Below are 27,882 nucleotides of genomic sequence, written 5' to 3' on the forward strand. Positions count from 1 at the left end.
GCATGACTCTTGAGGATATTAAAGAGATCTTCCAGCACGGCTTCGGTATACCAAAGTGCTGCTTGGTACCGCCTGGTGGACAAAGACCAGCAACAAATGTGGTTTTCGGGGGTTGTATTCCGCTCTGTTATCTGATAATGCTTTTTATTGTTAGGTACGATCTTAAGTACAACACATCTCCATTGGCAGTTCAGATATAAGATCAGGATATTCATTTCACGCAAACAAAGTCCAATTATTCTATAAACTCATCTAAATACGAACACGCTAAGTAATAGTAATACTTTTACAGCTTAGATTCCTCGATGCGACGACCAGTCTCGTCAAAGTTAATCTTTTTGCCCGAGTTAAGCGACTCCTGGAGGGCGCAACCAATCTTAACAGCCTGAACAGCACCAGTAAGCTTGAACGGTAGCTTGTTGTTGTCAAGCACTGAAGATGTGAATTCATTGGCTTCTGTGACGAAGGCATGCTCGAAACGACCATAGTAGTCGCCGGGAATCTGTCGGCGCACACCGGTTGCCTCGTGCATCTCAACAAGGTTGCCGACAGGATTGGCATTGATAGCGAGTTTGCCCTCAGTACCTATAACCTCTGTCATGTCGTGCTGACCAGCAGCCATCATGCGCGAAGAGTAGAAGTAAGCAACTTTGCCGCCCCAGAACTCAACGATGCCAACACCATTGTCTACATCCTTGTGCTTTCGCAACTCAGGCTGAACAGCAGTGATGCCAGTAGCAACAACAGACTTGACGATAGAGTCTTGGCCAAAGTACCACAAGGCAAGGTCGATATCGTGGATGTTACAGTCGACAAAGATACCGCCGCTGAACTCGGCATAGGCAACGAAGAAACCGGACGGGTCAAGCTTATCGCAGGTTTGAGATCGGAAGACGGAGGGACGACCGATGGCACCGCTGTCCATGCGATCAAAGGCATCGCGGTATGAGGCATCGAATCGACGGGAGAAACCACACATGACCTTGAGGTGAGGCTTCTTGGCAGCGGCGTCGACCACAGATTGGGACTGTTGAAGAATAAGGGTTGGTTAGAGTTCTTAATAAGCTTAATTTTTGGAAGATGGGGGACTAACGATCTCAACGCTGGTACTTAGAGGCTTCTCGCAAAGAACATGCTTATCAGCCTCAATGGCTTGAATAGCCTCTTCAGCATGAGCGGTAGTTACGGTAGCGACTACCACAGCCTGAAGACCGGGATGCTTCAGCATCTCCTGGTAGTCATTGTAGATTGTAACACCCTCGAGGTGAACCTTGGCCCAGTCTGCCTCCTTCTGGACAGGGGTAAAGGCTGCGACGAGCTCAGCGCGGGGTGTTCTGTTGTGAAAGTTGAGAGCATGACGAGCACCCATGCGGCCGAGGCCAGCCACGGCGACTTGGAGCTTAGGAGAGACCATTGTGTTGAGAGAAGAAAGACGTGATAGAGAAAGGATTAGGTTATAGCTGTGTGTCTATTGGGTTCTCGTGGCAACAATGAGACTGAAGAGTTTAAGAGCTGAGAGACGATGAGCACGAGCGAGCTCTCCTCCCTTATACCTTGAGCTTTCTCATTAATCTAGGTCAAGAATATTTACACCGATACTCGGAGCTCTCGCGGCATTGCTCGTTGTTTTCTCGAATCTTTCTCAACCCTAACACCACATTCAACTCGATTGGACAAACACGCGTTGCATGAGGACATGGTTTCTGCCAGTGGCTTGGAATAGAAGTCACAAGATCTACATTCTTCCGCTTTTCAGTCACAATAGTATCTTGGCCATTGGCTAGATTGTCAACTCTTCTAATCCTAGACACATGATGCAGGTTGAAGATGGGTTGCTAGTGGAGAATACAAGTCAGATTTCTCCAAATGGAGTAATTAGCTACGAAGCTTCTATCGGGGCCTCCTACTGTAAATAGACCTGTAAGTCGGAACCTTGACCCCTGCAGCATCGATCGCCTCCGCATTGCGGGTGAGGCTTAACTCTCCGAGCCCCTCCTTGACTCAGAAGATGAAGACGTGATTGGAAAGATTGGCCGACGGAGGCAACATCTCTTGGAAACTCTCGTCATGGAAATTCTCGCCGTGGTTTCCGACTGGAGAATTTCCTATTCCGTTGGATTGGATTGGCCGGTAAAATAGTTCGCTAATTTACTCGCTGAGATTATTCGGTTGTAACACAACACCACATCAAAAATCTCACGATGATTCTTTTCTGTAGAATTTTCAATCGAGTCACTATAAATCATATGGTACAAATGGACACGCTTATACTTCTCTGCTAATTATTTTCTCAGTCTATCCCCACGCTTTCTTAGCGTGCCTCTTACAACTCTTTGATGATCCTTTCAACAGTCAGAGTCGCAGTATAGCTGACATTGCATATCATCGTTGTTACCTCTGTCCAGTTTTTAAGCGAAACTTCGTACGGTTTTGATGAAATGAAGGCATTTTCCCACAATACAGTCCTGCTCGCATGCCTTCACATACAGTGTGCCCATCACGAGCACCAGTCCTTGGGTTCCGGGTGTTTTAGACCATCTTAGGATGGAATTTAGTATATTCTTATTAGGTTAACTTTCGAGAACTCATCATAACTTACCTAAACACACCCTAAAGTTTATAGAAGGTCAGTTCATCGTCTTACGAAATTCCTTGGGATACCAATAGGCTCGTCCGGTGAGTTCTTTCGGAGTATGAAACGCTTATTGGCCAATTTATGAAAAGGAGAAATTTGGAGACAATTGGTACTCACAGATATGATTGTCTTATCTAGGTGTCCTATCTACCAACGCCGAATCGTATATGAACCCAGCAGACCACCTCCGAAGAACCTCTGTGCAACTGTAATCCTCAAGTCCCAAGGGCGCCAATACAATCGTCTTACTTCCTTCCATCCGCTTACTAAGCCTTGGCGACCTCATCAGTGGCAGTAGATTTCCTGAGAAGCTTCATCTCCTTCTGGATTTCTCGGGCTCGCTGGACACCGAAGCCGTGCTGGAAGATCTCCCGAATATCCTCAAGAGTCATACCCTTAACTTCGGGGTAACAGAAGTAGATGCAAGCCCACCCTAGAATGCAGATGGCAGCATAGAAACCAAAAGCACCAGAGGGGGTAGTATTCTCCATCTGAGTAAGGAATGTCGAAGACACGATGATGTTGGATCCCCAGCAGGTCATGGTAAGCATCATGGTTCCCATAGCTCGGACTTCCATTGGGAAGAATTCGCTTGAAAGCCAAGCAGTGTTGCCGATACCAGAAGAGTAGAATCCGACAAAGATAACCATGCTGACAAGGACCACAATAGCAGGCCAGCCGATCTTAGCATCCGATGCCAGAGATAAATCATGGTTGATGGAGATGTACTTGAAGCACACAGCAGCAACAATGAGAGCGAGACCCATGAAAGGAACTGTGCAAATCAAAATCCTTCGGCGGCCGGCACGGTCAACAAGCATGAGGTTGACCCAGGTGAAAATGAAGTTTGTGGCAGCAATGATGGTACCGACAGCGACCGGATTGGAGAAACCAACAAGGGAGAACAACAAGGGAGAGTAGTACATGAGAGAATTGAAGCCGCTGAGCTGAGAGATAGCCATGAGTCCACAGGCAGATACGAGAGCTCGGAAGTTTGCGGTGCTGACATAAAGCTGCTTGAACACCCACCACTGAGACTTGCCAGCGTTAAGAGACTTGGCCTCATTGACGTGGTATGTGATATGACGGATCTTGTCCTGAACCTGTTGTTCGGTACCATTGGGAAATATTCGTCGGATGACTGCGGCCGCCTCTTCAGGCTTTCCGTGATAGATGAGTTGACGAGGAGATTCAGGGCAGAAAGGAAGAAGAGCCGCAAGCACGATAGCGGGGATGGCACCACCGCCTACCATGTATCGCCAGCCAGATGAGACACTGGCAAAAGCAGCCCCAATGCCGTAACTCAACAGTTGACCACCAGTGATCGACATATTATCAAGACCGATCATACGTCCTCGATACTTGCTCGGTGCACACTCGGCAATGTAGAGAGGTATAATCATTGCAGCACTGCCAACGCCAAATCCAACAATTAGACGGCCAACAGTCATCTGGGCGACGGAGAAAGAAGCGGCTTGGATGATGGCACCGATAATGAAGAGGACACAGCCCACATAGATAGCAACCTTTCGTCCGTACCGATCAGCAGAGCAACCTGCAAAGATGGCACCCAGGAAAGCACCACCAGAGGTGATCGAGGTAATGAGTTCTTTCTCCTGAGACGTAAGAGTCTTGCCAAGGTCTTGGTGGATGTAGACCTGTATCCAACATCAGTATCTGAGGCAGCAAATTGAAATGAGAGAGACAGAACATACAAGAACAGCAGATATAATTCCAGTATCATAACCAAACAGCATGCCACCGATGGCGGCAGTGATACTGATTAGCCATGAAAACTTGCCGGTTTCTGTCTGCTCGATAGAGTCGAGATCATCGATGTTGATGTTGGTTTCGTGAATGGAATTTGGGGAACCGGTATCCTCGAGATGCTCGAGATGCTCGAGATGTTCCTTGGTATCAGCCTTGGACATGATGCCGGTTGGTGTTGTTCAGCACGCTCTGTTGTGCAGGACTTTGAAGAAATTTCAATATCTCTATAGAGAGAACCGAAGAAACTAAGAGATGTTTGAAGGTTTTGAATATCTTTGGAGATGTTCAGAGAGGTTTGAGGAATGGGAAGATGGAGTTCGATGCTGATCTGGAAAAAGAAGCAATCCAGCTGATATTCGAAGGTCTTATATATTAAACATCCCAGATGTAGTACACCACCAAACCAGGATTCGGGCTTGATACTTCTTGCTACTCCAAAACTTGATTCATCTGTAGCTGATGGTAATGAGGGGATGAATATTTCCCTTTCAGAAAAACGTGGAATGACTAGCATGGTCACAGTCTCAGCACCTTGACGCCTTGCCCCCGGATTACACTAACGAGCGGCATTTAGACCAGAATCCCCAAGGTCGAGGACTCGATTGATTGGATGAGTAGGGAATCTAGACCATGCTAGGCTCGTCTACTCCGGATGTGCGTCAGTCCCCAGATTACCGACTTACAGACAACCCCATGGGGAGAGCAGCTAGAGCAGCCTCTTCTCCAGTGAGCTTCAGGGAGTCTGATGTTAAGGTTTGGGGTTAATTGGATTCAGCTGGCCTCTGATTCGCCTGTCAGTCCAGTGCCCACTTATGGCGGACTGCGCCTGCCCTTTTTGACCAAGAATGGCAACTGCCCTTTTAATCAACTCTGGGTCATTCCTTCTTGCTCCATCCTTCAATTATCCTCATCATCATCATCAAAAGTTTGGTTGGAACGGGCCGTCTTCTCGTTATTGATACCCGCTGTCCCCTGGTAACATTTGCCTTGTGAATCATGTCAGAGTCTCTATCAACGACAACTGGTAAGACAAGGCCTCTCAATAGGCCTCTCAATCCTTGTACGGCAAGTCGCCCCGCTACGATAGACCTAGAGGCTGTAAACTGATAGTTCCAAGGTCTGTAAGCAAAGGTGAGTCTCTATCTCGTTAACATAGGAAATATTACCCGTTTCTGATTGCTCCGCTGGGGGAGGAAAGAAAACTCAGGACCTTGATCCTAAATGACGAAAAGACTTAGGTAAATTGGTATAAGTTTAGGATACCTTTTGCTGAGTTTATTTTGTTACCTTAATACCAAGGTCCGATGTTTTCTTGCTCCCCGAGGCTCCGTGGTGTCCTCCGGAGCAATATGTTCTGACTGCCAACTTCTATAGGCATCTCAAGTGTAAGTTACATTAACTTTGCTAACGGTGGTGGCTTGTGTTCAATACCTTACCTTTCTAACAATGGAAACTGATCCGAAGAAACAGGCGACAACGATAAACCTTCTTGTGCCAATTGTCGAAAAAGCGATATTGAGTGCGTTCGAGGTCTCAGTGTGAGATTCCGTCATGGTCTGAATCCGAGGTATGATGCCATTTCTGTCCTTGACTTTTGTTGGTTGCTCACCACTCGAAGTATACGGTCTGGTAAGGCTATTGAAGCCAAGAACAGAGACTACAATTTCTCTCAAGACCAACCATGGGTCAAGACAACCAGAGCTCTAAGTTTTGTTGACGAGACTCCAGACATCATCAACATCCATGATTCGAACAACCTGGACACATTGGAGAACTTCGACATTGGACGTGATATCGACGATGCCAGCAATCAGTCTTCACCACCCCTTGCTTCTCTACAGACGATTCGATCAAATGATTCAACGTCTTATTCCGATCAGGACAGATCCAACTCAACGTCAATGCTTAGGATCGCTTCTTCCAATCTAGATCAGGAACGTCCTTCAAAGAAACGAGCATTAAGTCCATCTTCAAGCGGAAATTGGAAGAACACCTCTGGCTCGGATCCTGGCGATGCCATCTCACCCAGCCAGAAGTCTGATACCGTGGGGCCTTTCGCATCGTTTTCGGGGTCTCACAATATCGAATCTCCTATCCTCAGTAGCGACATTGTTCTCGGTGTAGGGAGCCCTCAAGTTGCCGCAGCGCTCGCGAGCTCTCGCGGAACAGACCTTCCAATCCCAGTGGACAATGTTGCCGAAGCCATCTCAGGTATTTACCTGGATACGCCGAGATGGCCACTAGAAGATCCGCAAGAAGCAATGTTATTTTACAACTTCATCCACGTGTTGGCACCGCTCTTCGACTTGTGTGACAGCGAGAGACATTTCGCTACGATTGTCCCTCGTCGAGCAGTCACATGCCCTCCACTTATGAACGCAGTGCTTGCGGCTTCTGCCAAACGATTAAGCAGAATTGATGGGTTTGATGGGTTAGTCGGCGACCGTTATCACCAGAACTGTCTCGATGCTCTTATCCCTGCCCTGAGCAGTTCTGCAGCTGTCATGGACGAAAATCTCCTCACTGCCATTGTCATTCTTCGCTACATGGAGGAACTTGATGTGCCCCTCACATCTGCAGACACGGCTAGCGAGTCACATCTTGTTGGTACTCGAGTCTTTGTTGCAGCTCAAGAAAAGGTTCTAGACTTCACTGGACTACGGCGTGCAGCGTTCTGGGTTGCACTACGGCAAGGTAAGCAGGCACTTCAGTTTTGGTCCTAATGTTTGCTAACTATACCAAGAGATACACATGGCTTTTATGCAAGCTCGGCCTGTCCACCCAAATTTCGCCCTGGAAGACATCTCTAGACTTGTTCAGAACGATGACACATGTTGTACCTTTGCAAATTTAACTATCTTGCAATGTGCTGCTTGTCTACGTTATTGTTACGGGTCGGAAGATCAGAGCTTTTCAGCATGGGAGAGGTTGCAAGAGGCTCAAGAGCGATGGTGGGCCGATAGGCCATGGCACTTTCATCCGATGTATATCAACACTGATGCATCTGGCATCTTCCCACAAGCACTGTATCTCAACGATGCTGTCGTCACAGGAGTGCTCCATTACCTACTTATTCAGGTCTTGCTAGCAGCTCACAACCCTAGGACACCAAAACTGGGTCCCGGGCAGGCGAAAGCGGCCAAGTCAATAAATGAGGAGATCAGGAAGACCGTCAAGATGGTCTGCGGTGTTGCTGAGGTGAGAATTTGTGATTGATGTTGAGGATTCCTATTAATGTAGGGAAATAGTCTAATCAACGCAATCCAACGGGCTATGCGTATGACCGACCAAAGTTTCTCCTTGCAACAGCATCTCGCTAATTTTGTTCCTATAGATATGCTTGCTTGGCTATCACGATGGCGGGTGACCGATTCAATAACTTGTTTGAACAGGAAGCCCTGTATGGAATGCTACAGAAAGCAGATGTACAATTTGGGTGGCCGAATCGATCAGTGTAAGCCGAAACCAGATTCTCTCAGGTACCAGTTAGTCTAACAGCCATTGCAGACAAGAGTATTTAAAGGAAGCTTGGGGTTGGACCGAATCTCCCGAGAATGTGAATTCTGGGATGCCTATCTCAGGGATGTTAAATAGCAACTTGCAGTTAGTGTAATGGATTCATGCTGAATGGCCCAAATTTCACAAGGGTCTGATCAAGTTGGCCGAGGCTTAGGATAATCTTAGGAAATAGTATCCTAAGGGCGCCTAAATTTTGTAAATTAGGATATGTTTTGACATAGTTTAGGCAATCTTAGGGCAATCTACTCTAAGAAACATATCCCTTGATGTTGACACGGGGTTGGTCTGGGCTAAAGAGTGCCTTATCTGCTGATATCGGAGATCGGGACCTCACTGTAACACTTCTGCGGACTTCACCCCGACGTGGAGAACTTTCCTCTCGGGTTGGCTAAAAGATCTTGAATTTAACTGGTTTAATCTACGAGACAATTCAAATGTTGACAAAAATTGTATTCTAATTGCCGTTTCCGTCAACTTCTTCCACACCCAACTCTCGACGCCAAACTTTGAGGGGCATAGGGCCAGGAGAAAGATTCATGGCCTCTCTTCGTTCTGGTTCCCACTCTGTGTAGGGCAATGCCCACTCGTACCTATGTACAACGCTAGCTAATAGTACAGTTTGCTCAAGATAACTGATGTTTCGGCCGATGCAGCCGCGGGCTCCGGCACTGAAGGCGATGAAGTATGGCTGCAACTCCTTGCCCTTCTCTCCGAGCCATCTTTCAGGAGCGTATGACTCGGGGTCGGGGAAGACTTGAGGATCTCTGTGTGTAACATACGCCGAGATAGACACCGTAGTATCTCCAGGGATGTAATCCCCGAGGATATTCCAACCTTCAGGGGGTGTACGGCGAGGAAGACCGAAAGTTGTTGGCGGTGTGATACGAAGAGATTCGTCTAGGCAGGCGCGAAGGTATGGTAGGTGCTTGACTTTATCGTAGGGAGCAACGATCTCTTCAGGATCAAGAACAGAGTCAACCTCCTCCCGAAGCTTCGCCATGCAAGACGGGTTCTTCAGAAGCCAATACATGACGTTATTCATCGCGATACTCGTAGTGTCACTTCCAGCGTTCATCATAATAGAAACTTCAGCGACAATCTCTCCCCATTCAAGACCGGGAGGGTTGGCCTCACTGTGGTCCATAAGGGCTTGGAAGAAATCAGGTAGTCTCTCGCCGTTCTTGTGACGCTCAAGACGCTTCGTTGCGCGGTGATATACAATATCGTTCCAGCCTTCGTTGAGGTGCCACCACTGGCGGAAATCTTTGGAGAACCACTTGGACGCTTCAACGTTGAAGTTGTACCACTTCTCTGTCCAGGCCAGAATAGACTGAGCTCGAGCTGTTGAGTGCAGACACTCTCGGAAATTAACTTCGTGAATAGTTCCATCCATACGTTCGGCTTTCACGCGGTCATGGCCTTGGTCAAGGAAACCGAGGCGTTCACTGAGACCAATATCTGCTATGGCATCGAGAGTAAAGAAGTTGGCAAATGCTCGGTAATCGAAGTTGAGATCTCTAGGATCGGGCCGTGTGAAGCCTTCTTTGAGTGGCAAAGTACAAGCAGCATCGGCAGCGCGTATGAAACGCTCTGTTTTATCAGCCACCTTGAATTCCCAGTTTTCAAGATTCTTCAAGGCATATGCGGCAGAAAGGGCACGGCGCTTTCTAGCATGGTCGGCCTTATCGATGACATCGGCTAAGTGATAGTGGCTGCCAGCAAGAGTCTCGTAGAACTCTCCCTTGGTGCATTTTGTGCCATGGCCATAGATATCCTTGATGGCTTGGACAGAGCCATAAGAAAGAGAGTTTGGGCCTGTGCGGATCACTGGATGGGTCTTGTGCATCTCATACAGAGTACGAGAGCGGAAACCCCTGGCTGCTTCGCAGACGAAAGGGATATTGGTTATTCCCGCCAGGGGATGGAAGTTAGGGTACCGCCTGAGACCTTTGGCATCGCAAAGATATATATATATTGGGTAGAGTACGAAGTACGCAAGCAAAGATACTGCTGTGGAGACAGATAAAACTTGTGCGTACATGATAAGGGATTGCGAAGTCGAGTCTTGGATAGAGATTGGTGAGTCCAGAAAAGACAAGCTCTATTGTATTGAAGCAGTCTATCCCATCTATCTATGCAGAGCCACTCTTATAACGTCAGAAGTTGACTTGCCATAATTCATACAAGAAGGTAATACTCTGAGAAGGGCAACTTCGAGATGATTGCTCTAGAAGCATGAGAACTCTTCTGGCCTCGCCCCAGGCCTCGACACCACTTCAACCTAAAGAACGCCCCGGCGTTAGACAATACAACAACAACAGAACATGAGTGCGGGGAAGACGAATGGGGAAATTTACTGAACCCGGTAACGTCTTGAATCTAGATTTCATCGTCTTTCCCCGCACATCCTGTCATTGATTGATTGATCTAAAGCCATCCACTTCTCGCCACTTGTTAGATCTCGGCCTCTCAGTGAAAATAATATACTAGCTTTTTTTACTTCTAAATAGAATAGACTTTATTTCCCTTTTATTTAATATTAACTCTTAATAAATAAACTATTTAATATATGTTTTTCTTATAAGTTAACTATTTCTTATATCTATTAGTTATAAAAAGGCTCTTCAGTGTAACTGCGGCAGAAGACTAGACAAACCCCTGTCTTCTCAAATCCACTCACACCTTTAGTCTCAAAAAACAAGCACATCTTGTCATGGCGAAATGGTTCCTTTGCCTGAATAGGAAATTTTCCCCATTCAGAGCTCAACTGGGCTTGTTTGCGTAGCGTTTGGACCGCAAAAAGCAACCATTAGTCTCTTACTCTGAACTCCAACCGCGCAGCGCCATATCCCCCAGCTAACGTTAGTCCCCACGTTTTCGTTGAAGACTCTTTGATCTGGGGTGAGCGATAGAGTATGTTGATTTCCTAGGATAGAAAGAAGTTCCGCGGGTGAAGAAAAGGCAAAAGATTATGAATATGAATATCAATCCTTCTTCTCCTCGCTTCAGAGACCCGAGCAAACCCTTTCCTCGTTTCTCGTATAGGCTTTAGCAATCATGTCCAACGTCTTTGCAACAGAAGCCTTGAACCGGCTCTCCCAGCTGGGGCCACCTCAGACAATAGCCGATATGGCCGCTCTGGGCACGGTTGGAATCGCCTCAGCAGCGTTTCTACTGCGTGGTATTGTCTGGGATAAGCCAGATCCTTATCATCATATCTGGTTCGAACGCATGGGGTCAAAAGGTGGTGCTTCCTCAGCGCCAAAAGCAACTCGTGATATTGCAAAAAAGATGGAAGAAGCTGTAAGTTTCCCCCAATAATCACAAGGAATCGACAAACTTACAAATTATTAGGGTAAAGATGTTGTCATATTTTGGGGTTCGCAATCCGGCACCGCCGAACTATTTGCCAACAGACTCTCCAAAGAATGCCATCTGCGCTTCGGTCTTCAGACCCTCTGTGCTGACCTGTGTGACTACGACCCTGAGTCCATCGCCAATCTTCCCCAGAGCAAGCTCGCCATTTTCATAATCTCGACATACGGAGAGGGTGATCCCAGTGATAATACAGCTGCATTCTGGGAGTGGCTTCACAAAAATCCTGATGTTCAGCTACCAAACCTACGATATATGGCCTTCGGTCTGGGCAATACCAGCTATCGGTACTACAACCGCGTTATCGATATTGTTGCTGATTTCCTTGACAAGGCTGGCGCACAGAGGCTGATGCCGGTGGCCAAGGCCAACGATGCTCAGGGTGGCACAGAGGAGGACTTCCTCTCCTGGAAGGATGATCTGTACACTCACTTTCAGACAAAGCTGGGCTATGAAGAGCGAGACATTCCATATGAGCCAAGTATTCAGCTCGTAGAGGATGACTCTCTTGATATCATGGATCTCAACCTCGGCGAGCCTATTCAGAACCGAAGCGGACCTGCAAAGATTGTCAAGCAGTACTCGCCTATCCGTCCTTTGACGGTCCAGTCATCCCACGAGCTTTATACGTCTCCCGGACGCAATTGTCTCCATATGGAGCTCGATATTTCAGATCATCCTGAGCTTCGATATCGAACTGGTGACCATCTTGCCGTCTATCCTATCAACCCTGATCACGAGATACAACTTCTCCTCAAGGCTCTTGATCTTGAAGACCGAGCTGAGAAGCCTCTTCTGGTTCAGCCTCTGGAAGAAGGCGTAACAATCAAGATTCCCAGTCCAACATCTGCACTGGCCCTCTTTCGACACTACCTCGAGATCTCAGCACCTGTATCTCGAGAAACCGTTGGCCAACTGGCGAGATTTGCACCTTCAGCAGAGGTTTCTCAGAACCTGACAGCTCTGGGCAAGAGTAAAAAGGCGTATGCTGAATACATCGCCAAGAACCATATCACTCTTGGGCGCCTTTTGAATCTTGTTGCTCCTGGGTCTGTTTGGGACAAGCTCCCGCTATCTTACGTCGTTGAGACTTTGCCGACCTTGCAGCCTCGATACTATTCCATCTCGTCATCGAGCACTGTGTCTGCGCGCAAGCTTTCGATTACATGCGGCGTCGATAATTCGCCACTTCAACAAGACCCAAGCAGGTCCATCCGAGGTGTCACAACTAACTACCTCTACGCTCTAGGGAAGTCTCTTAACGGCGATAACAAGCAACCAGAGGTTGGATCAGAGGCTCCTACATACGCCTTGTCCGGCCCCGGGGATGCTCTTAAAGGCCACAAAGTCTTTGCTTGTCTGCGCCGATCCAACTTCAAACTTCCAACAATGAGCTCAACACCTCTCGTCATGATTGGTGCTGGCACCGGTCTCGCTCCCTTCCGCGGGTTTATTCTTGAACGAGCACGTCTCAAATCTGTCGGAAAGCCCATTGGCAAGATGATTCTATTTTTTGGATGCCGCGCCCCTGACCAAGATTATCTCTATCGGGATGAACTCGCCGAGGTTGCAAAAGAACTAAAAGGCAGTCTTGAGATCGTTGCTGCATTCTCACGTGCAGATGGGCAGCCAAAGAAGTATGTTCAAGACAAGGTTGAGGAGAGGAAGAAAGATGTATGTGATCTTCTCCGAGATGGCGCGAGTATCTACTTCTGCGGTCGAGCTTCAATGGCTAGAGAGGTTGGTAACGTGGTGGAAGAGTCGATGAAGACGCAGAATAACTGGAGCGATGCTGAAGCTAGGAGCTGGGCTGAAGCGGCAAAGAAGGGAAACAAGTGGCTTGAGGATGTCTGGGGTTGAGTTCGTGTGAGTAAGGCGATGCAGATATGAAATGGCGTTTGTTAAATGTTAAAAGGAGCATGTTCCGTGGTTTGGCAGTTTCTTTCTTTATATAGTTTCAAGCAGCTACACACAGGATGATAAATTTGATCTGCTTTCATCATGATAGATCTATTCCATGTTCTCTAAGCTTAGGTTTTGTAATCCTAAACTTATGACAATAATTACCAGGCTTATGATATTGATATCCCAAGTATCTGATAGTTACGAATTCGCTTCCTTCTTAGAGCCTATCAAGTTGAGCAGATACCTACTTTCGTCTCTTGAGCTTCAGATTCACAATCAAGAACTTATGAAACATACCTAACTGGTAGTCTGAAAGTGAGACCGAGACTAGGGTTAGTGAAGCCATTTGTTAGAAGGCAAATGTCCAGACCACCATGAGACCCTTACAGCGCCTTCTTTAGCCTGACGTGGAGACACAAGATATTCTGCATCGAGCTTGTGTACGCTCAACATTTTTGAGTAATATGTTACATCCTCACGGTTGCCAGGGCCTTGTATCCGACGATCAAGCCACAACTCAACGCAAGTCAAAGATGAGCAATACGATACCCCTCAACATGGACCTACAGCCTATATTTTGGCTCTTGACTCAGACACGAGAAACATCATGATCTTTGTCAAAGCTAGTCCTAACCTTATGAATCTAGTACGTGAACTAATCGTTGACCAAAGTCCACCAAGAGCCACGAAACCACAGACTCAAGCTGCCAAGAGCCGTGATTTGCAACTAGTGCCCTAGCAATGGCATTTGTTCTCGGACATGACTTGGAGAATACCCACCAGCTTAAGCCCTACTATTCCAAAGAGGTTGAGTGCCCATGAACTGGATACCAAACTTGGAACTGCCAAATAATCAAATGCCGATTGATAACACCTGCCAACACATTAATGCCGCCTCACTTGTTGACCTCTATCTGCATGTCTTAGTTATTGCTTCTGCGATCAGATTTCGTAATGCTTGGCATATCCCAACTCGTCGGACAAAAGGAAAACCAAATCTGTCAATGCTTGTCAATGTCTGTCGATGTTACGAAGCAGCCAGGTACATAACCCTCAGGGGCTTCTGATCCTAGCAGGGGAGGGTATGTGAACCCCTGCAATAGGATTTAGCCTAGAAACGTGCCTCTGCCTCGGAAACCGGATGTCACTGGGTAAACTCAATCATCATGTGTCAAGAGTGGTCTTGGACTTGGAGCCGGGCGTAACGCGGCAAAAGCTCCCCAATGTCAATCAGGTGTTGTTTCATTTACGTAGTCGGCGGTAATTAGACGGTTTAGGATACGACTAATACAACCTCAGAGACCGTGCTTATGCAGCGCTAATTCCTTCGTTTACCGGTAGTCCAGCTACCGAGACAGAGCAACGCCACCTGTAGATTCAGATTTCAGCACGGCCAATTTCTGGACCTGACGTTGTTGGAATGGTTTGTTGGTCCCGCTAGCTGAGCCATTTGCTTGGGTACCTGAAGCTGAAGACATGAGCAATTTCGCGGCAGGCTGAGCTTTGCACCGTAATTTGAAAGCTACATGCTATCAAGGCGAACCTCTTGTCAGACTTTTATATGTGTTGAAACAGTCGTTGAGTGCTGAATTGGTGGATATCTTGGCATATTACATTAATTACATGTGCTTCTCACACTTCCTTCATACTAGGTATTGCCTTTTTCCTCTAACTCCGTAATCCAAATCCCCTAAACGTCCAGTGTAGACTTTCCAGGAGTAACTTCGTAGGTCCTGGTAACCATAATGCCATCCTGGTTATCACTCTGTCCACTTGTTGTGCTGCCAGCCCGGACCTCGGGCTTGCTGTATCCCACAAACTCCGGCTTCCCAACGATATGTTCCTCGCTCGAGTTGTCGTCGAGTTGTGTCATGTATTTTTGATGTCGGTTCGCAGAGATACCACCGGAGATACCTGATCCGCCAATTGTTCCGAGGGGGTGGCCGTGTTTGTTGATGTAGCTGCTCGTTCCCTTGTCCCGACTGCTTCCTTTGCTTGACACGAGCCATCGAGAAGCCGAGAACAAAGGCTTTATCGCCGCTGCGTTCACTGCCAGTATAGCGATGAAGGTTTCGCGAATTGCCCAAATTGTCGATGTGTTGATGCCTTGGATATCCCTGGGCTGTTAGCTAAACATCAAGAACTATGCCTCGAGGGGAACTAACCGCAGCGAGAACACACATCTCAAGAGCGTTGCGACCATAATAAAAACACCAGAACAAAGAAGGACGCCAATCATTAGTTTCCTCTTGATGGTGAGCTTCACAGTCCATAGTAGAGGGACTGGTATGGAGACGATGGCTATATCGGTTCTGGGTTCGCGAGTTAGATCAAAGTTCACAATTCGAACACCTAGACAACAACAACATACACAATATTAAATACAACCAGAGTAAGGTAATTCGCTACGGCGAGGGTACAAGTGTCTACTCCTGTTAGAATCGGAGGTCTGTTCAGTAGGGATAATACTTACCACCAGGATTGGGATAAACTTGCCAGTTCTTATGAACAGGCGTACAATGACCCCAAATGGCTGCCATCACTGCTATGTAAGCAATCACTGTTCCGACTTGTGTCCAGATAACAATCTTTCTCTGCCAGAGACCAAGCCTAGAACTCTGTTAGCACACATCAACAGTGGATCGAGGCTCTGCGTACGTCATACGGCTATACAAGCAGAGCATCACTCCCTTGAGAGTAAAGATTAATGTCACGTAAAAGTTCCATCCTGCAAGGAGACACTTTGATCCAAACTCGCGCTTGGCTATTTCTGCAGCTGACATCTTGGCGCCCATCTCGTCGGTAACGCCAATGTTGGTACCAGATTGACCTATTGTAGGGTTAGTGATCCTCCGAGTTGAACCAACATAATTTGCAGATGTCTTTACCAATAAGTTCTAACATGACCAACTCGCACTATTTCTGTTAGCAAGGATAACTTGGTAAGGAGAGTGAGGCGGCATACCGTCCAGAAGACAAGGGCTGCAAGGGCAAAGTAGTCATCACCTTGATATCCTTTGAAGCCAACTGTTTTCCATCTTGCAAAGTATCGTAAGAACAAGACAAGTGTGCCGAGACCATATTCCGTCCAGGCCTCAGTTTGGAAGGGCGTTGCCATTTTGGTTGATAATGGAAAGCTTCAGCTTGCAAGAGTTGTCTAATAGGTTCGAGACAACAGATGCAGGCCAGGAGTGACAGCTTCGGGGAATAGAGATGGAGATGAGGAAATAGCAGGCCCAGCCGGCATATGTAGGTATGATATGTGACTTATGAAGTTGACATGAACTAGCAGATGCAGATGCAGGATCTGACGCCCCCTTTTGGCCGAGTGTAAGAGGCATTGACCATCTCATGGCTCACTTAAGGATTGACCGTGTCGTAGGAGGAGTGCTACCTTGTCGAGACGCTGGGTATAGTGGACCGGGGAGACTTGGCAACCCTGATGCATGACTTGGGATATGTTGATGAGCATCATATTGTTCAACTCGTACAGTCATCCAGTATCTTCTTGAGGTCTTGTTGATCTCTACGGCACAGTCATATACGAGTCAGTTTGACTCCGCCAAGCCGCTCAAGCCGTCAAGGTCTTCCATTGAAGAAGAACTTGCGAGCCCTTCTTTTCTTTTCTTTTCTTCTGCTACAGAAAATAACATGGTTGATGCATATGCAGGTCCACAGTCTCATAGAACCCCGGCCGGTGTTGTTGGTTGGTCAAAAACATTCCCAAGACAAGGCAGACCTGGTCATAACTCGAGGCCCTTGACCAAGATGATCATAGTGTGTCTGTGGGGATAAATTAGAACGGTCAACGGTGAGTTTCTAGTGTCTACAAGGCTAATCACTCGACCTCTCTATTGGTAAAAGCCAGTACTAATGTCGTTGGCTATATACCAGACTACTTCCAGGCACTGTTAGAGGCAAAACTTTACAACGTTGCCCCCAAGCCCCTAGCTGCCCCTAGCTCTACCCCGCTAGAACAGACACTCAACAGCAATTTCAGCATCTCTAGCGGCCAATCCTCTCCACTGATGTCCTTTAGCCGCGGTGATCTGCAGCGGGAGTGGAACTAGTTCCGCCCCGCCCAAGCTAAACGTCGTCAGGGCTTCTAGATCCTTGGCCGAGGATGAGACATCATCTTGGGCAATGTGATACTTCCTGTTGCCTGTTCTCTTGTAGCTACATGGTTGTACCCTGCTGGACTTACATATGTACACTCACCCAGCTCCAAGCTCCAAGCTCCAAGCTCCATCCGCGGAACGCGTTGAAATAAGGGGACAAGGAGACTTGGACCCGGCGTTTCTCGTTTCTCCTTCTCTGATGCAAATGCAAAGTCCTTGCACTGTAACGTCGGATCCGTAGGGCAATCTTTGAACAGCGCGGAGACATCCCCGATTGGATGCTCCAGAAGAGTTAAGGACTCCAGCTTGCGTCGACATATCAGACAGCGGGGTAAATGCCTCTCAGAGAAACTCCCTCTCTATATGTCTTTGAGTATGAATCCACAATTTGGTGCACAAGGTGCGGCCATATTCATGCTGTTGGTTCAACTGAGACTATTCAGGGTCCTTGTCAGAAACCAGGATCCGAGAGCACAACACACCAGGCAAGCAACATCTGAACCTCTCAACTGCCTTTATTAGGAATGGTATGATGGACCTAATGCTTAGCTGCTACATAACCGGAATCCTCCTGTTGTTTGAGTGACAAGGTTTCCGAATTTCCGGTCCTGACTGGCTCGATAGACAGCCTTCATGATAGTGGACCTCGGGTAATGCTATGTATATAAAGTAACAGAGGCACTACGGGCATAAAGTTGGCTTCTCCGTTGATACTTTTCTCTTATATACTTGACAGATTGTTTCTTCTGTAAACAAATACCCAAACATGGCTGCTGCTGCTGCTCCAGACTCTACTTACGACTTCATCATCTGCGGGTAAAGTTCCGCACTCATAAGGTTCAAGCCTAAGACTATTATTGATTAACTAACCTCATTTATAGTGGTGGCACGTCAGGCTGCGTTGTGGCAGCACGCCTCGCTGAGGATCCTAATGTCAAGGTTCTCGTTCTAGAGGCTGGTCCCCATAATGAGCATCTTGAGAATGTTCACATGGTTGGAGGGTAAGTACCCCTGCTCCTGTAGCTGTTTATAAAAGCATTGACTAACGTATTGTTTTAGCTGGTCCAACAACTTCGACAAGGAGACAGACTGGAATGTCGTCTCTATACCTGGTCCTGGTGTCAACAACCGCTCTGTGAAGCTTAGCCGAGGCAAGTTCCTTGGTGGCTCTTCAGGTTGTAATGGCACTCTTATGGTTAAGGGAATGGTGAGCTCTACTGATGATTGCCAATTGGTACTAGATTCTGACCCCCCTAGAAACAAGATTATGATGACTGGAACCTGCCTGGTTGGAGTGGTGATGAAATGTTCAAGTATATGCTCAAGGTATGTACCTAACCTATATCCTCAACACAAAGGGAGCCATCCTAACTCTCCCACTATTGCAACTCTTCAGAGACAATTACTGACTTCTAACAGGCCGAGAACTTTCACACAAAAGATTGGTTCAAGGAGACCAAGGGGGCCCATGGCTATGACGGCCATGTACACACCGAACCTCATGACTTGGCTCCTATCTCCAACTTGATCGGAGAATCCATGGTATCGAAGGGCCTCCCTCTTGACCACGATATGTTTAGCTCTGGTGTGAACCCTCACGGGTGCGGCCACTCTGTCAGGACAGTTCATCAAGGCCTTCGTACCACTAGCGCAGATTTCATCACCAAGCAGAAACCCAGAGATAACCTACACCTCATGGTCGAGACCCATGTCGACAAGGTTACCATTGAGAAGGACGGCCAGGGAGAGTTGAAGGCCACTGGTGTTCGAGCAGTCAAGGCCGATGGATCGGTCGTTGAGCTCAAGGCCTCTAAAGAGGTCATAATTTCTTCTGGTGCTTACTGCTCACCCAACGTCCTCAACCGATCAGGCATCGGCGCAAAGGTTGAGCTGGAGCAGCATGGCATCACTACTCTTGTCGATCTTCCCGGCGTTGGAAAGAACCTCCAGGATCACTTGATCGTCTTCATGTTCTACGAGACTGACAAAGAGGGCCTCACCACTGACTCTCTAGTATACCACGGTAACGCGTTAGAAAAGGCCTATACCCAATGGAAGGAGGAGAAGAAGGGTCCTCTAACAGTGTTCCCATTCGGAATCTTTGCCTACGCTCGCATGGATGAGCGCCTTGCCGACTCTAAGATCTGGAATGCAGCCCCTCGCAAGGAAGGCCGCGATCCTATGGGTCTTACTCCCAAGCAACCTCAGATTGAGTTCTTTACCACTGAGTGCTATGGAGGCCCTAAGCAGTACGACCAATTCCCCATCGACAACAAACACGCTTTCAGTATGATCGCTGAGCTTTTCGCTCCCAAGTCCCGTGGCACTGTCACTCTTCGCGACGCCTCGCCAACATCTGTCCCTGTTGTCGACTGCAACTACCTCTCCGACCCTCTAGACCTCGAGGTCCTCGCTGAAGCGTGCGCTTTTGGCAACGAGATCATCACCGAAGGTTCGGGCACCAAGGACATCGTCAAGGGTTCATGGCCCTCAGATCTTGTGCACCACAAGTACAAGACGCGCGAGGACTGGAAGGAATACGTCAAGGAGAATGCTACGACTTGTTACCATGCCAGCGGATCGTGTGCCGCTGGCAAGAGGGATAACCCTATGGCTGTTGTGGATGAGAAGCTACAGGTCTATGGTGTTAAGGGGTTGAGAGTCGCAGATTGTTCGATTATGCCTACCGTAAACAACGGCCATACGCAGATGCCTGCCTATGGAATTGGCGAGAAGGCTGCTGATCTTATAAAGGAGAGATGGGCTCTGTCTGCGAAGTTGTAATAGTGGTGACGTGTCGGTCGAAGGATCCAGCGTATGTTTCATTGCCCAAAGCGAATTACAATCAATTTAAAGAAGAAAAAGTAACCAATGCTAGGGAATATTATTATCAATTCATATGAAGCTGGTATATATTTTCTCTCATCCCTGATACTGCAATGACTAGAAGGGCAAATGTATCAATTCTTGATGTTATTTACAAACTGTGCAAGCAGCATACCCTATACTTGTGTCTCTCATTGAGTCTATATCCGGCGGAGCCATTAGCAGGGGTCACAATCCTTCGCCAAGATCTACGTGTTCCGCAGAGTAACATTGAGATCTTCCCCTGTACCTGGTTTTAAATCGTACGTAACCAAATTGCCTCCCCTCTCTTCCGAAAAGGCACTCACTGAAAACTCAGTGGGACATGGCTGGGGAGGGAAGAAAACTCGAGACCTTGATCATGAATGATAAGAAGATTTAGGTAAATTAGCATAGTTTAGGATCCCTTTTCCTGAGTTTATTTTGATACCCATCAAAGTCCGACTCTTTCTTGCTCCTAAGGCATGGGCTCCAGTAAGAGAAGAACTCAGGGCAGAAAGCGGACTCTCTTCTGACTAGTACCGAACCGCACGGATGCTGATCCCCAAGAGACGGCGTCTTCTAAAGCGGAAGGTGATTTTGCTGTGAGTTACCAGGCTTGGTTTGGTCAGGGGTGAATAATCAATCTGCCGCTTTCTTTGGGGCTCAATTTTGAGGTTGTAGTGATGCAACTCGGCGTTGCAGGCAATCGTTTGAGAGAGACACTGAATCAACTCAGCCAAGCTGTCAGATCTTCAGACTCTTCATCGCTGGCTCAAAATTGAGTCAGGTCGAAAGAAAGGCGCTGATCTTGAGCTTCTCGGAGTACATGTTCCGCAGGAAAAGTTGTCAACTCAGGTCGTGAACTTTGTTTACAACATCCCTTCAAGACTACACATGAGAGCTTTCACTAATTCTTATCGATGTGCGGCAGTTGACAGTTTAGTACTCTGTAGTGGCATGCAATACCCAAGCCAGTTATCACTAGGTCATGGATAGTCATACCACGGGCGGGAACTAATTCTACGTTATCTATCAACACGACTTGACAGACGCATTTGACGTACAACGGTTTCCATGTGTTTAGTAATCATCAATATCATCGTCTGGTGAAGTTCAGCCGGGCAGAGTTCTAAGACAAAATAAATCATTACTAAAGTGGTATCTAAAACGAAAGTTCCTATCCATACGGTTATTATTAATGTAATCCCCAAGACCATATCAACTCCCACGCCTTTCCCACCATCGATCGATATCATAGTGATCGTTCATACTCCACCGTCACCGTCTTCGTCTGCACAATGGCTGGCTTGACCGTCCCCCCAACGATCCCCTTCTCAGAATCGCTATCGATCCAGCCGGTAACCTCTTCGCTCTGACCAACGCTGGTATTGTGTCCCACGCGTCCGTTGATGGGGCCTAGAGCAAAGTTATCAGGCATAGGGTTCTCATCGCCATCGAACTGTGAATATTGTGTTCGGTCACGGCGTCCCTGGGAAGAGGGGGCAAATGGTCGACTCGGAGGCTTGGATCCTGTATCTGGCTTGCCATATTTTGACGATTTCCCTGTTTTGCTGCCATATCGTGACTCGCCGATGAGTTTGGGGGCAACATGTTTGAAGAACTTGCGGAGCGTCGGCATCGTCGCACAGGTAATGATCAGGTTCGCTTCGACAATACTGGAGGCATGTTAGCTATAACGCTCTGCTAGGCTGTCAGAGAGAGAGAGGAGAGTTCCATACATCCAAATCGAAGGAAAAGCGATAACCCAAGTCAAGTCCATGGATTTAAGCATTCCTGGGAGAAGACTGACCCTGACAATAGATGTGATAACTGTCAAAGATCCGATAGTAAAGATGCCCATCAAGCCAACCTTCTGCTTGAAGGGCATCTGGAGTTGCAGGACCATTGGCAACGGTAGTATAAATAGGATAACGTCGCTGATAATGTTGGTTATCGCGGTCGCGATATACAGACCAGGTCTGTTAATGCATTTGCCTTCTGTGATTGTAACATCCCAGTTCATGGCAATAGGATGGCAGGCAAACATCACGGCGAAGAAGATGCCGAGGGTGTATCCGCTGATGAATACAGCGGTTGACCAAACTGAGATTTTAAACCATCGCTGAGGGGAGAGTCGGAAGTAGAACATGAGGAGAGCGAGTTTGGCTAGGGAACCGCAGAGGACATATATGAATGCGGCGAGATAGACATCCTGCTGTTGTTAATATCCGGTGACAGCTGTTGTGTGACTGTGAGAGACTTACCATTAGGTAAATATTGAAGGTCTCAATAGAGGCTTCCCAGGCATGTACACCTCCAGCGCCAGAAGCAAACATGTGAAGGCAAAGACTGATGGTCACCAAGGCCAATATCTATGCAGTCAGCTTTTGTTGATGTAGACGCCTTGTTCCTGGAACGTATAAAGCCATCATTTCCAACGAGACATGATAACCAGTGGCTACGATTTTACTTACATATGAAAATATGAGTAAGACTATTTAGTATCAGCAAAATTCATAACTTCGATCTGTCATGTCCATGCAGATCCGCCACGATTGAGTTTGCAGGGTCGAACAAACAACCAACAACAAACAGCTAGAAAACGACATGTCAAAACTTACCATCGTCAAACTGCAAGCCACCTGCAAGAAATAGCTTGACATACATCCTCTGGCAGAAGAAAAGAAAGCTCACAGCCATTCCGAACCCCGCCACAAAGTATGCTTCTGTCACTCCCTGTCTCTGTGGGTTGTCGAAGTTAACCACATAGCCCTCAGGCGGTGGTAGAAGCACCATTACTCCATCTATCAGAGGCATTTCGACATGGAGGTTTGTTAAAAGAACTGAAGGCTCAGTCTGGGGAATGCCTTGGGTAGAAAAAGGATGGCTGACGGAACTCGGAATGATCTGAAGCAAGAGATGGAGACTAGCCGATTGTGCCACTTGAGGATCAACGCGCAGCTGTCACTTGCTTCCCCTCAAATGATGCTACAACTTCAGACGGTAGGGGTAACTATATATCACTGTGGTTCTCGCCTCCTAAGTAGAGTCTCAGAGGTCTACGTGATAGGCTCAACAGGTTCTACTAAACGATGCTGCTTTGACGATTCATTACAGGGGACATGCAGGTCATACAGTAGAGAATGTTCAGTTGAGTATTCACAGAAAGAACTTAACAGAACCAATCACTTCACTCACTGTGACCGTGGCCGGGTGTTTTGGCCTAGAAGATGAGAGTTACCGAGGAACTCGCCTGAAGCCAAGAGATCCGTGAGCCAGGCACCGCAACCCAGACATGGTATAGGGCATGCCGATCCGGCCGACAAGCGCAGGTGGTATGATTTCCGGACGGTCAGTGTGTTCGATATCATCGCGATACCCCAGGGCCCTTTGTTAGACAGGCCCTGAAGTGGTAAAGAGGGCCGGCTGTAGGATTTTTGCATTTCGCCAAGAGGTCGGGTAGAGTCAATGTAACTCCTGGGCCGGATCTTGAGTACGGAAATGGAATGTGTTTATAGTAGTGTTTTGTTAAGGCGGCAATGCCGTTTATGCGTTTGAGGGCTTGCTGTGGCGATGCTTCGGGTTGTTGCAGAGGTGTTTTGGTACCCTGTTGAAAGAAATGGGCATCAAGGTGCCTCTGGTCGTGATCTTTTTGATTGTGATCAGATCGGATCATCTCATGCATGGCTGGTCATGCAGACACTAGAAGACAAGGATAATTCATGGTCAGCCATCGTGAGTCTGGAAGTTGAAAAGTTTGACAATACCGAGGAGTCAACGGTGAAGATTGTCAGTTACTAAGCCTCCATTCTTATAACATATAGCTGTATATACACCGAGCGAGATTGAATCGTATGTTCTTCAGTAAAAGGCCGATTTGAAGGGTCATGAGGATCAGGTCTAGGTCAATGGGAACTCAGCATCAACAGCGGAACCAAGGATGGCCCACCCCGACCATCAATACCAGGGCCTGTTGCCTGCAAGGAACAGAGAACTGTTACATGAATGTAACTCGTTACACTTTGCATCATAACCAATCCTTCTCACCGATCTTTGATTTCAGTTCGTAGCAATCTCACATGGCAGCCTCGTCTATCTCCAACAGAGCCAATGAGACATGTTCCGTCACTGCGAACAGACCTGCGGAATTAGAGTGCCCCTGCGGCCTGTCATATGCGGACATAGTACGGAAAGTCACCAAATACACGTGGAGTTTTTCATGACGATCAGCATCTGATAGAGACAGGTGAACAAACACTAAGTGGGCTGGCCGACTACCGAAAGTTGATTAAAATGGGGTTCTTCGGTTGCGCGGATCACACCTGAACGGAGAATAAACTGTAGCGCATAAACTATAGAGAGAGAAGAAATCTCGAATGGTTATAGAGGTTTCAATAATGGTTCGAGGCGAGGACCTATCCTTATGCAACGGTACTTGCGAATAAGGTTAAGAATAGACAACCCTGTTTTGAACCCTGCTTCTTCACCAATTCCAATCCCTGATACCGATTACTGTGGGGAAATAGGAGGATTCATGAGCCGTAAATCTCCTCAATCATATTCCCCGTTCAAACAAGGGCCTCCCATGCTAGTCTCGTCGAAAAGACCGGGGTTTACAGCCAACCGCTTAGAGGTCGGGTTTGGAACGAGGTAGGCGAGGCTTTCAAGACATAGATATTGATGTTCAAGAGCTCTGATGCAATGCAGAGACTTGACAAGGTATGATCCAAGACAATGGTTCTCTCTGTCAAGGGTATTTCACGTGTATCCGAGTGCAATTGTGACAAGCTGCAGCTCAACCTTGAGCCTCACAGACCTTCCTCCAGTGCTACGTAGTAACAGTACGTAGTATTGCTATAGTACTCCGTATGTGCTTCCTCATTCTGACCCTGTCTCCGGGTTGACGTGCTCATCTCTGGCATATCGGTGGAACCTATCCCAGCAATAGCTGTGCTGACTCTGCTATCCTTCCGCTCCCAAGCTGCCACTAAACCACAACGAACACACAAGACAGCATTAGGAATAATGCCTACTCCAGGCCACTCTCCGGCCCCTCTCTCGCCCGAACATCGCCCCGTCTCCTGTTACCGAAGATAGGAGATCAACTAGTTCAGCTGAGGGGCAAATACTTCGTTTAATAACAAGACGATCTTCCTCGTCCGTGAACTGTAGATCGTTGCCTTTCTTCTTGTTTTGATAGAGCATATCATCTTGGTTCTATCATCGAGGGTATCCTTTCTCGTCTTGTCGTTCTTTGTCTGAGATATACGTTACAGTTACAACCATGAAGCTTGGTGTGTTGGCTACTGGTGCCGCCTATGGCACCACAATGCTCCCTTCTAGCCCTCAGCAGTGTGTAAGTCATGTCTCGAGTCAAGCCCTCGTCGATCGACAATTCCTGATACACATTTAACCTGCATCTCTTTCTCTTATCCCGCCGCAATGAGCAACTGTTCTTATCTCTCCTATTACCTGCATAATGGCTAACGTCGCATCAAAGTGCTCTGCTCTGATGAAGGAGGCTGGTCTCTCCGATCTTGTCGTCACAAAGAACCAGTCACTTTACGATGAACGAATCGACTCCTACTGGTCGGTCAGTGCTGCCTTGCATCCTGACTGCATGGTATTGCCCAAGACGGTACGTAATCCGATTTGATGCGTCATTCCGACCTGTAGTCCTGACATGTCCCATAGCCCGAGGATGTCTCAAAGGTCATGAAGGTCATCACCAAGAACCAATGCAAGTTCGGTATTCGCGGTGGCGGCCATGGCAACTTCAAATTGTCCAACTCTGTCGAGGAGGGTATTACAATCGATTTTGGTCAGTTATAGGCGATGAACCTCGTCTTATCATCGTTACTCATGCTAAGAGCTGCAGGCTTTATGAATGAAACATCGTACGACGAAGAGAAGAACGTCGTAAGTGTGGGACCTGGTGGTCATTGGCAAGATGTCTACGACACTCTTATCCCATATGGCCTTGCCGTTGCTGGGTATGTCTATATATCCTTAGTCTTCTCCCATCACTTACACTCTATAGTGGTCGTGCTGGAACTGTTGGTGTTGGTGGTTTCGTGACAGGTGGAGGCAACTCCTTCTACTCTGCGTCTCATGTAAGTGACAGAAACACTACAAAATCACTCGACAATAACTCACATATACAGGGAATGGCTTGTGATACAGTGGCGGGTTGGCAGCTCGTCCTCGCTAACGGTGACATCGTTGAAGCTAACGCCGAATCCAATGCTGATCTCTGGCAGGTGAGTATCTACATATCAGATCATTCAAATCAGCCATTCTAACCTCAACTAGGCCATGAAGGGTGGCTCTGGAAACCTGGGTCTGATCACAAGAATCGACATGTATCCCATTGAGTTTGTTGACCGCAGCAACCCTTCAATCTGGGGTGGTAACCTTCTCTACAAACCTGAGTCAGGCCCTGCAGTCATCGATGCCCTCATTGATTTCACCGCCAATGTACCCAAGGACGAAAACTCCAGCAGTATCATTTACTGGGCTTATCTTCCTGCCTTGGCTGGTGGCACTATTCTCAACGCAGCTATAGAGAACACAAAGGGCGAGGTCAAGCCCCCTGCTTTCGACAGCTTCTATTCCATCTCTGATATTCAGGGTGACACCACTGTCACTGAAAAGCTTAGCAAGGTCACTAAGGATCTCGGCTCAGGCCAACCTCCCCACTTCCGCAATGTCTGGTTCACAAGCTCCTTCAAGCCCAATGCTGAACTCCTGAACTATGTCGTTGAGAAGTATGACGAACTCAACCAGGCCCTTGAGGCTCTCATGCCCAGTGCCGAGTCAGAGCTCAACACACTCTGCATGTTCCAGCCCATCACCAAGTCCATTGCCGAGAAGGGTGTTAAGAATGGCGGCAATGTCATGGGTCTAGACAAGTATACAGAGGACGGAGATGGTATCATGTTCCTCCTCACCTGGGCTGCCAAGGGTGAGGCAAGCGAGGAGGCTGCTTTCCCTCTCCTCAAGGCTTACATGGACGACATCGAGACGAAGGCAAAGGAGATGGACGCTTGGTGGGCCTGGAAGTTTATCAACTACGCTCATCTTACACAAGATCCCTTAGCGACTATTGGAGATGAGGCTCTTGCTAAGCTTCGTGCTGCCAGCAAGAAGTACGATCCTCAGGGTGTCTTCCAGAAGCTCCGATCTTCTGGTGTCAAGATTCCTTTTTAATAAGATTACTATATAGATAAACATTAGAGGCATTATAGACTGTATGTATTTGAATCACATAGATCTCTAGCCAAGTGCTTTGAGAGGTTCATAAACTTCGCAGATATTAATTTCATTTCGGCGGGATGTTCGTACCTATTCTGGTTTACGCGCTTATCAAGGGAGGATGCAAGATTAGGACCTCGACTGTATGTAACAGAAAGACTTAGGTAAGTTTAGGATAGACTTAGATTAGTTTATTATATGTTAGAAGGCCTTTAGACCAGTTTACTTTTGCACATTGGCACATTGGCTCAGTGTTAGAGGCTTTCTTAACACCTGAGAATTATCTTGTTATTGTTTTATATGGTATCGAGGTCAACTGAAATGAGATGGGGTTTCCACGTTTCTCTACCACAAGAGTCTATCATCAGCGATTCTCATGCGGCGTAATGCTCAACAGAGTTGAGCCATACATAGATCGAATAGTCCTTCTCAGTTCCCAACAATCTCCTTGCCACCAAA

The 27,882-nt window shown here is 47.4% G+C and overlaps 9 protein-coding genes across 9 annotated transcripts; 4 read left to right on the plus strand and 5 right to left on the minus strand.

Annotated features, from left to right (window-relative positions):
* Nucleotides 1-286: 286 nt before the first annotated feature.
* On the minus strand, nt 287-1,414 carry FPRO_09581 (putative NAD binding Rossmann fold oxidoreductase; the record flags this gene model as incomplete). The annotated part of the gene is made up of 2 exons (XM_031232988.1): nt 287-1,027; nt 1,094-1,414. 2 exons carry the CDS (start codon nt 1,412-1,414, stop codon nt 287-289), a joined length of 1,062 nt encoding a protein of 353 aa, XP_031082870.1.
* Nucleotides 1,415-2,901: 1,487 nt separating this feature from the next.
* FPRO_09582 (putative ITR1-Inositol permease) lies at nt 2,902-4,566 on the minus strand (the record flags this gene model as incomplete). Its single annotated transcript, XM_031232989.1, has 2 exons — nt 2,902-4,293; nt 4,351-4,566. The coding sequence occupies 2 exons, from the start codon at nt 4,564-4,566 to the stop codon at nt 2,902-2,904; spliced, it is 1,608 nt and encodes a 535-aa protein (XP_031082871.1).
* Nucleotides 4,567-5,851: 1,285 nt separating this feature from the next.
* On the plus strand, nt 5,852-8,018 carry FPRO_09583 (uncharacterized protein; the record flags this gene model as incomplete). The annotated part of the gene is made up of 6 exons (XM_031232990.1): nt 5,852-5,943; nt 6,024-7,099; nt 7,149-7,603; nt 7,654-7,682; nt 7,740-7,859; nt 7,913-8,018. 6 exons carry the CDS (start codon nt 5,852-5,854, stop codon nt 8,016-8,018), a joined length of 1,878 nt encoding a protein of 625 aa, XP_031082872.1.
* Nucleotides 8,019-8,378: 360 nt separating this feature from the next.
* Nucleotides 8,379-9,965, minus strand: FPRO_09584 (uncharacterized protein; the record flags this gene model as incomplete). Its single annotated transcript, XM_031232991.1, has 1 exon — nt 8,379-9,965. The coding sequence occupies one exon, from the start codon at nt 9,963-9,965 to the stop codon at nt 8,379-8,381; it is 1,587 nt and encodes a 528-aa protein (XP_031082873.1).
* Nucleotides 9,966-10,981: 1,016 nt separating this feature from the next.
* Nucleotides 10,982-13,159, plus strand: FPRO_09585 (uncharacterized protein; the record flags this gene model as incomplete). The annotated part of the gene is made up of 2 exons (XM_031232992.1): nt 10,982-11,227; nt 11,279-13,159. The coding sequence occupies 2 exons, from the start codon at nt 10,982-10,984 to the stop codon at nt 13,157-13,159; spliced, it is 2,127 nt and encodes a 708-aa protein (XP_031082874.1).
* Nucleotides 13,160-14,894: 1,735 nt separating this feature from the next.
* FPRO_09586 (uncharacterized protein) lies at nt 14,895-16,322 on the minus strand (the record flags this gene model as incomplete). Its single annotated transcript, XM_031232993.1, has 7 exons — nt 14,895-15,321; nt 15,370-15,516; nt 15,576-15,630; nt 15,678-15,814; nt 15,863-16,034; nt 16,093-16,120; nt 16,170-16,322. The coding sequence occupies 7 exons, from the start codon at nt 16,320-16,322 to the stop codon at nt 14,895-14,897; spliced, it is 1,119 nt and encodes a 372-aa protein (XP_031082875.1).
* A 1,766-nt stretch (nt 16,323-18,088) lies between these two features.
* Nucleotides 18,089-20,106, plus strand: FPRO_09587 (uncharacterized protein; the record flags this gene model as incomplete). Its single annotated transcript, XM_031232995.1, has 5 exons — nt 18,089-18,138; nt 18,204-18,323; nt 18,382-18,529; nt 18,580-18,648; nt 18,742-20,106. The coding sequence occupies 5 exons, from the start codon at nt 18,089-18,091 to the stop codon at nt 20,104-20,106; spliced, it is 1,752 nt and encodes a 583-aa protein (XP_031082876.1).
* Nucleotides 20,107-21,421: 1,315 nt separating this feature from the next.
* Nucleotides 21,422-22,986, minus strand: FPRO_09588 (uncharacterized protein; the record flags this gene model as incomplete). Its single annotated transcript, XM_031232996.1, has 5 exons — nt 21,422-21,845; nt 21,909-22,381; nt 22,434-22,541; nt 22,644-22,663; nt 22,791-22,986. 5 exons carry the CDS (start codon nt 22,984-22,986, stop codon nt 21,422-21,424), a joined length of 1,221 nt encoding a protein of 406 aa, XP_031082877.1.
* Nucleotides 22,987-25,453: 2,467 nt separating this feature from the next.
* Nucleotides 25,454-27,378, plus strand: FPRO_09589 (uncharacterized protein; the record flags this gene model as incomplete). Its single annotated transcript, XM_031232997.1, has 7 exons — nt 25,454-25,525; nt 25,670-25,807; nt 25,864-25,990; nt 26,048-26,162; nt 26,210-26,282; nt 26,334-26,429; nt 26,482-27,378. 7 exons carry the CDS (start codon nt 25,454-25,456, stop codon nt 27,376-27,378), a joined length of 1,518 nt encoding a protein of 505 aa, XP_031082878.1.
* Nucleotides 27,379-27,882: the final 504 nt, after the last annotated feature.

This window comes from Fusarium proliferatum (assembly GCF_900067095.1).
Source record: "Fusarium proliferatum ET1 genome assembly, contig: FPRO_scaffold006, whole genome shotgun sequence".
NCBI lineage: Eukaryota > Fungi > Ascomycota > Sordariomycetes > Hypocreales > Nectriaceae > Fusarium > Fusarium proliferatum.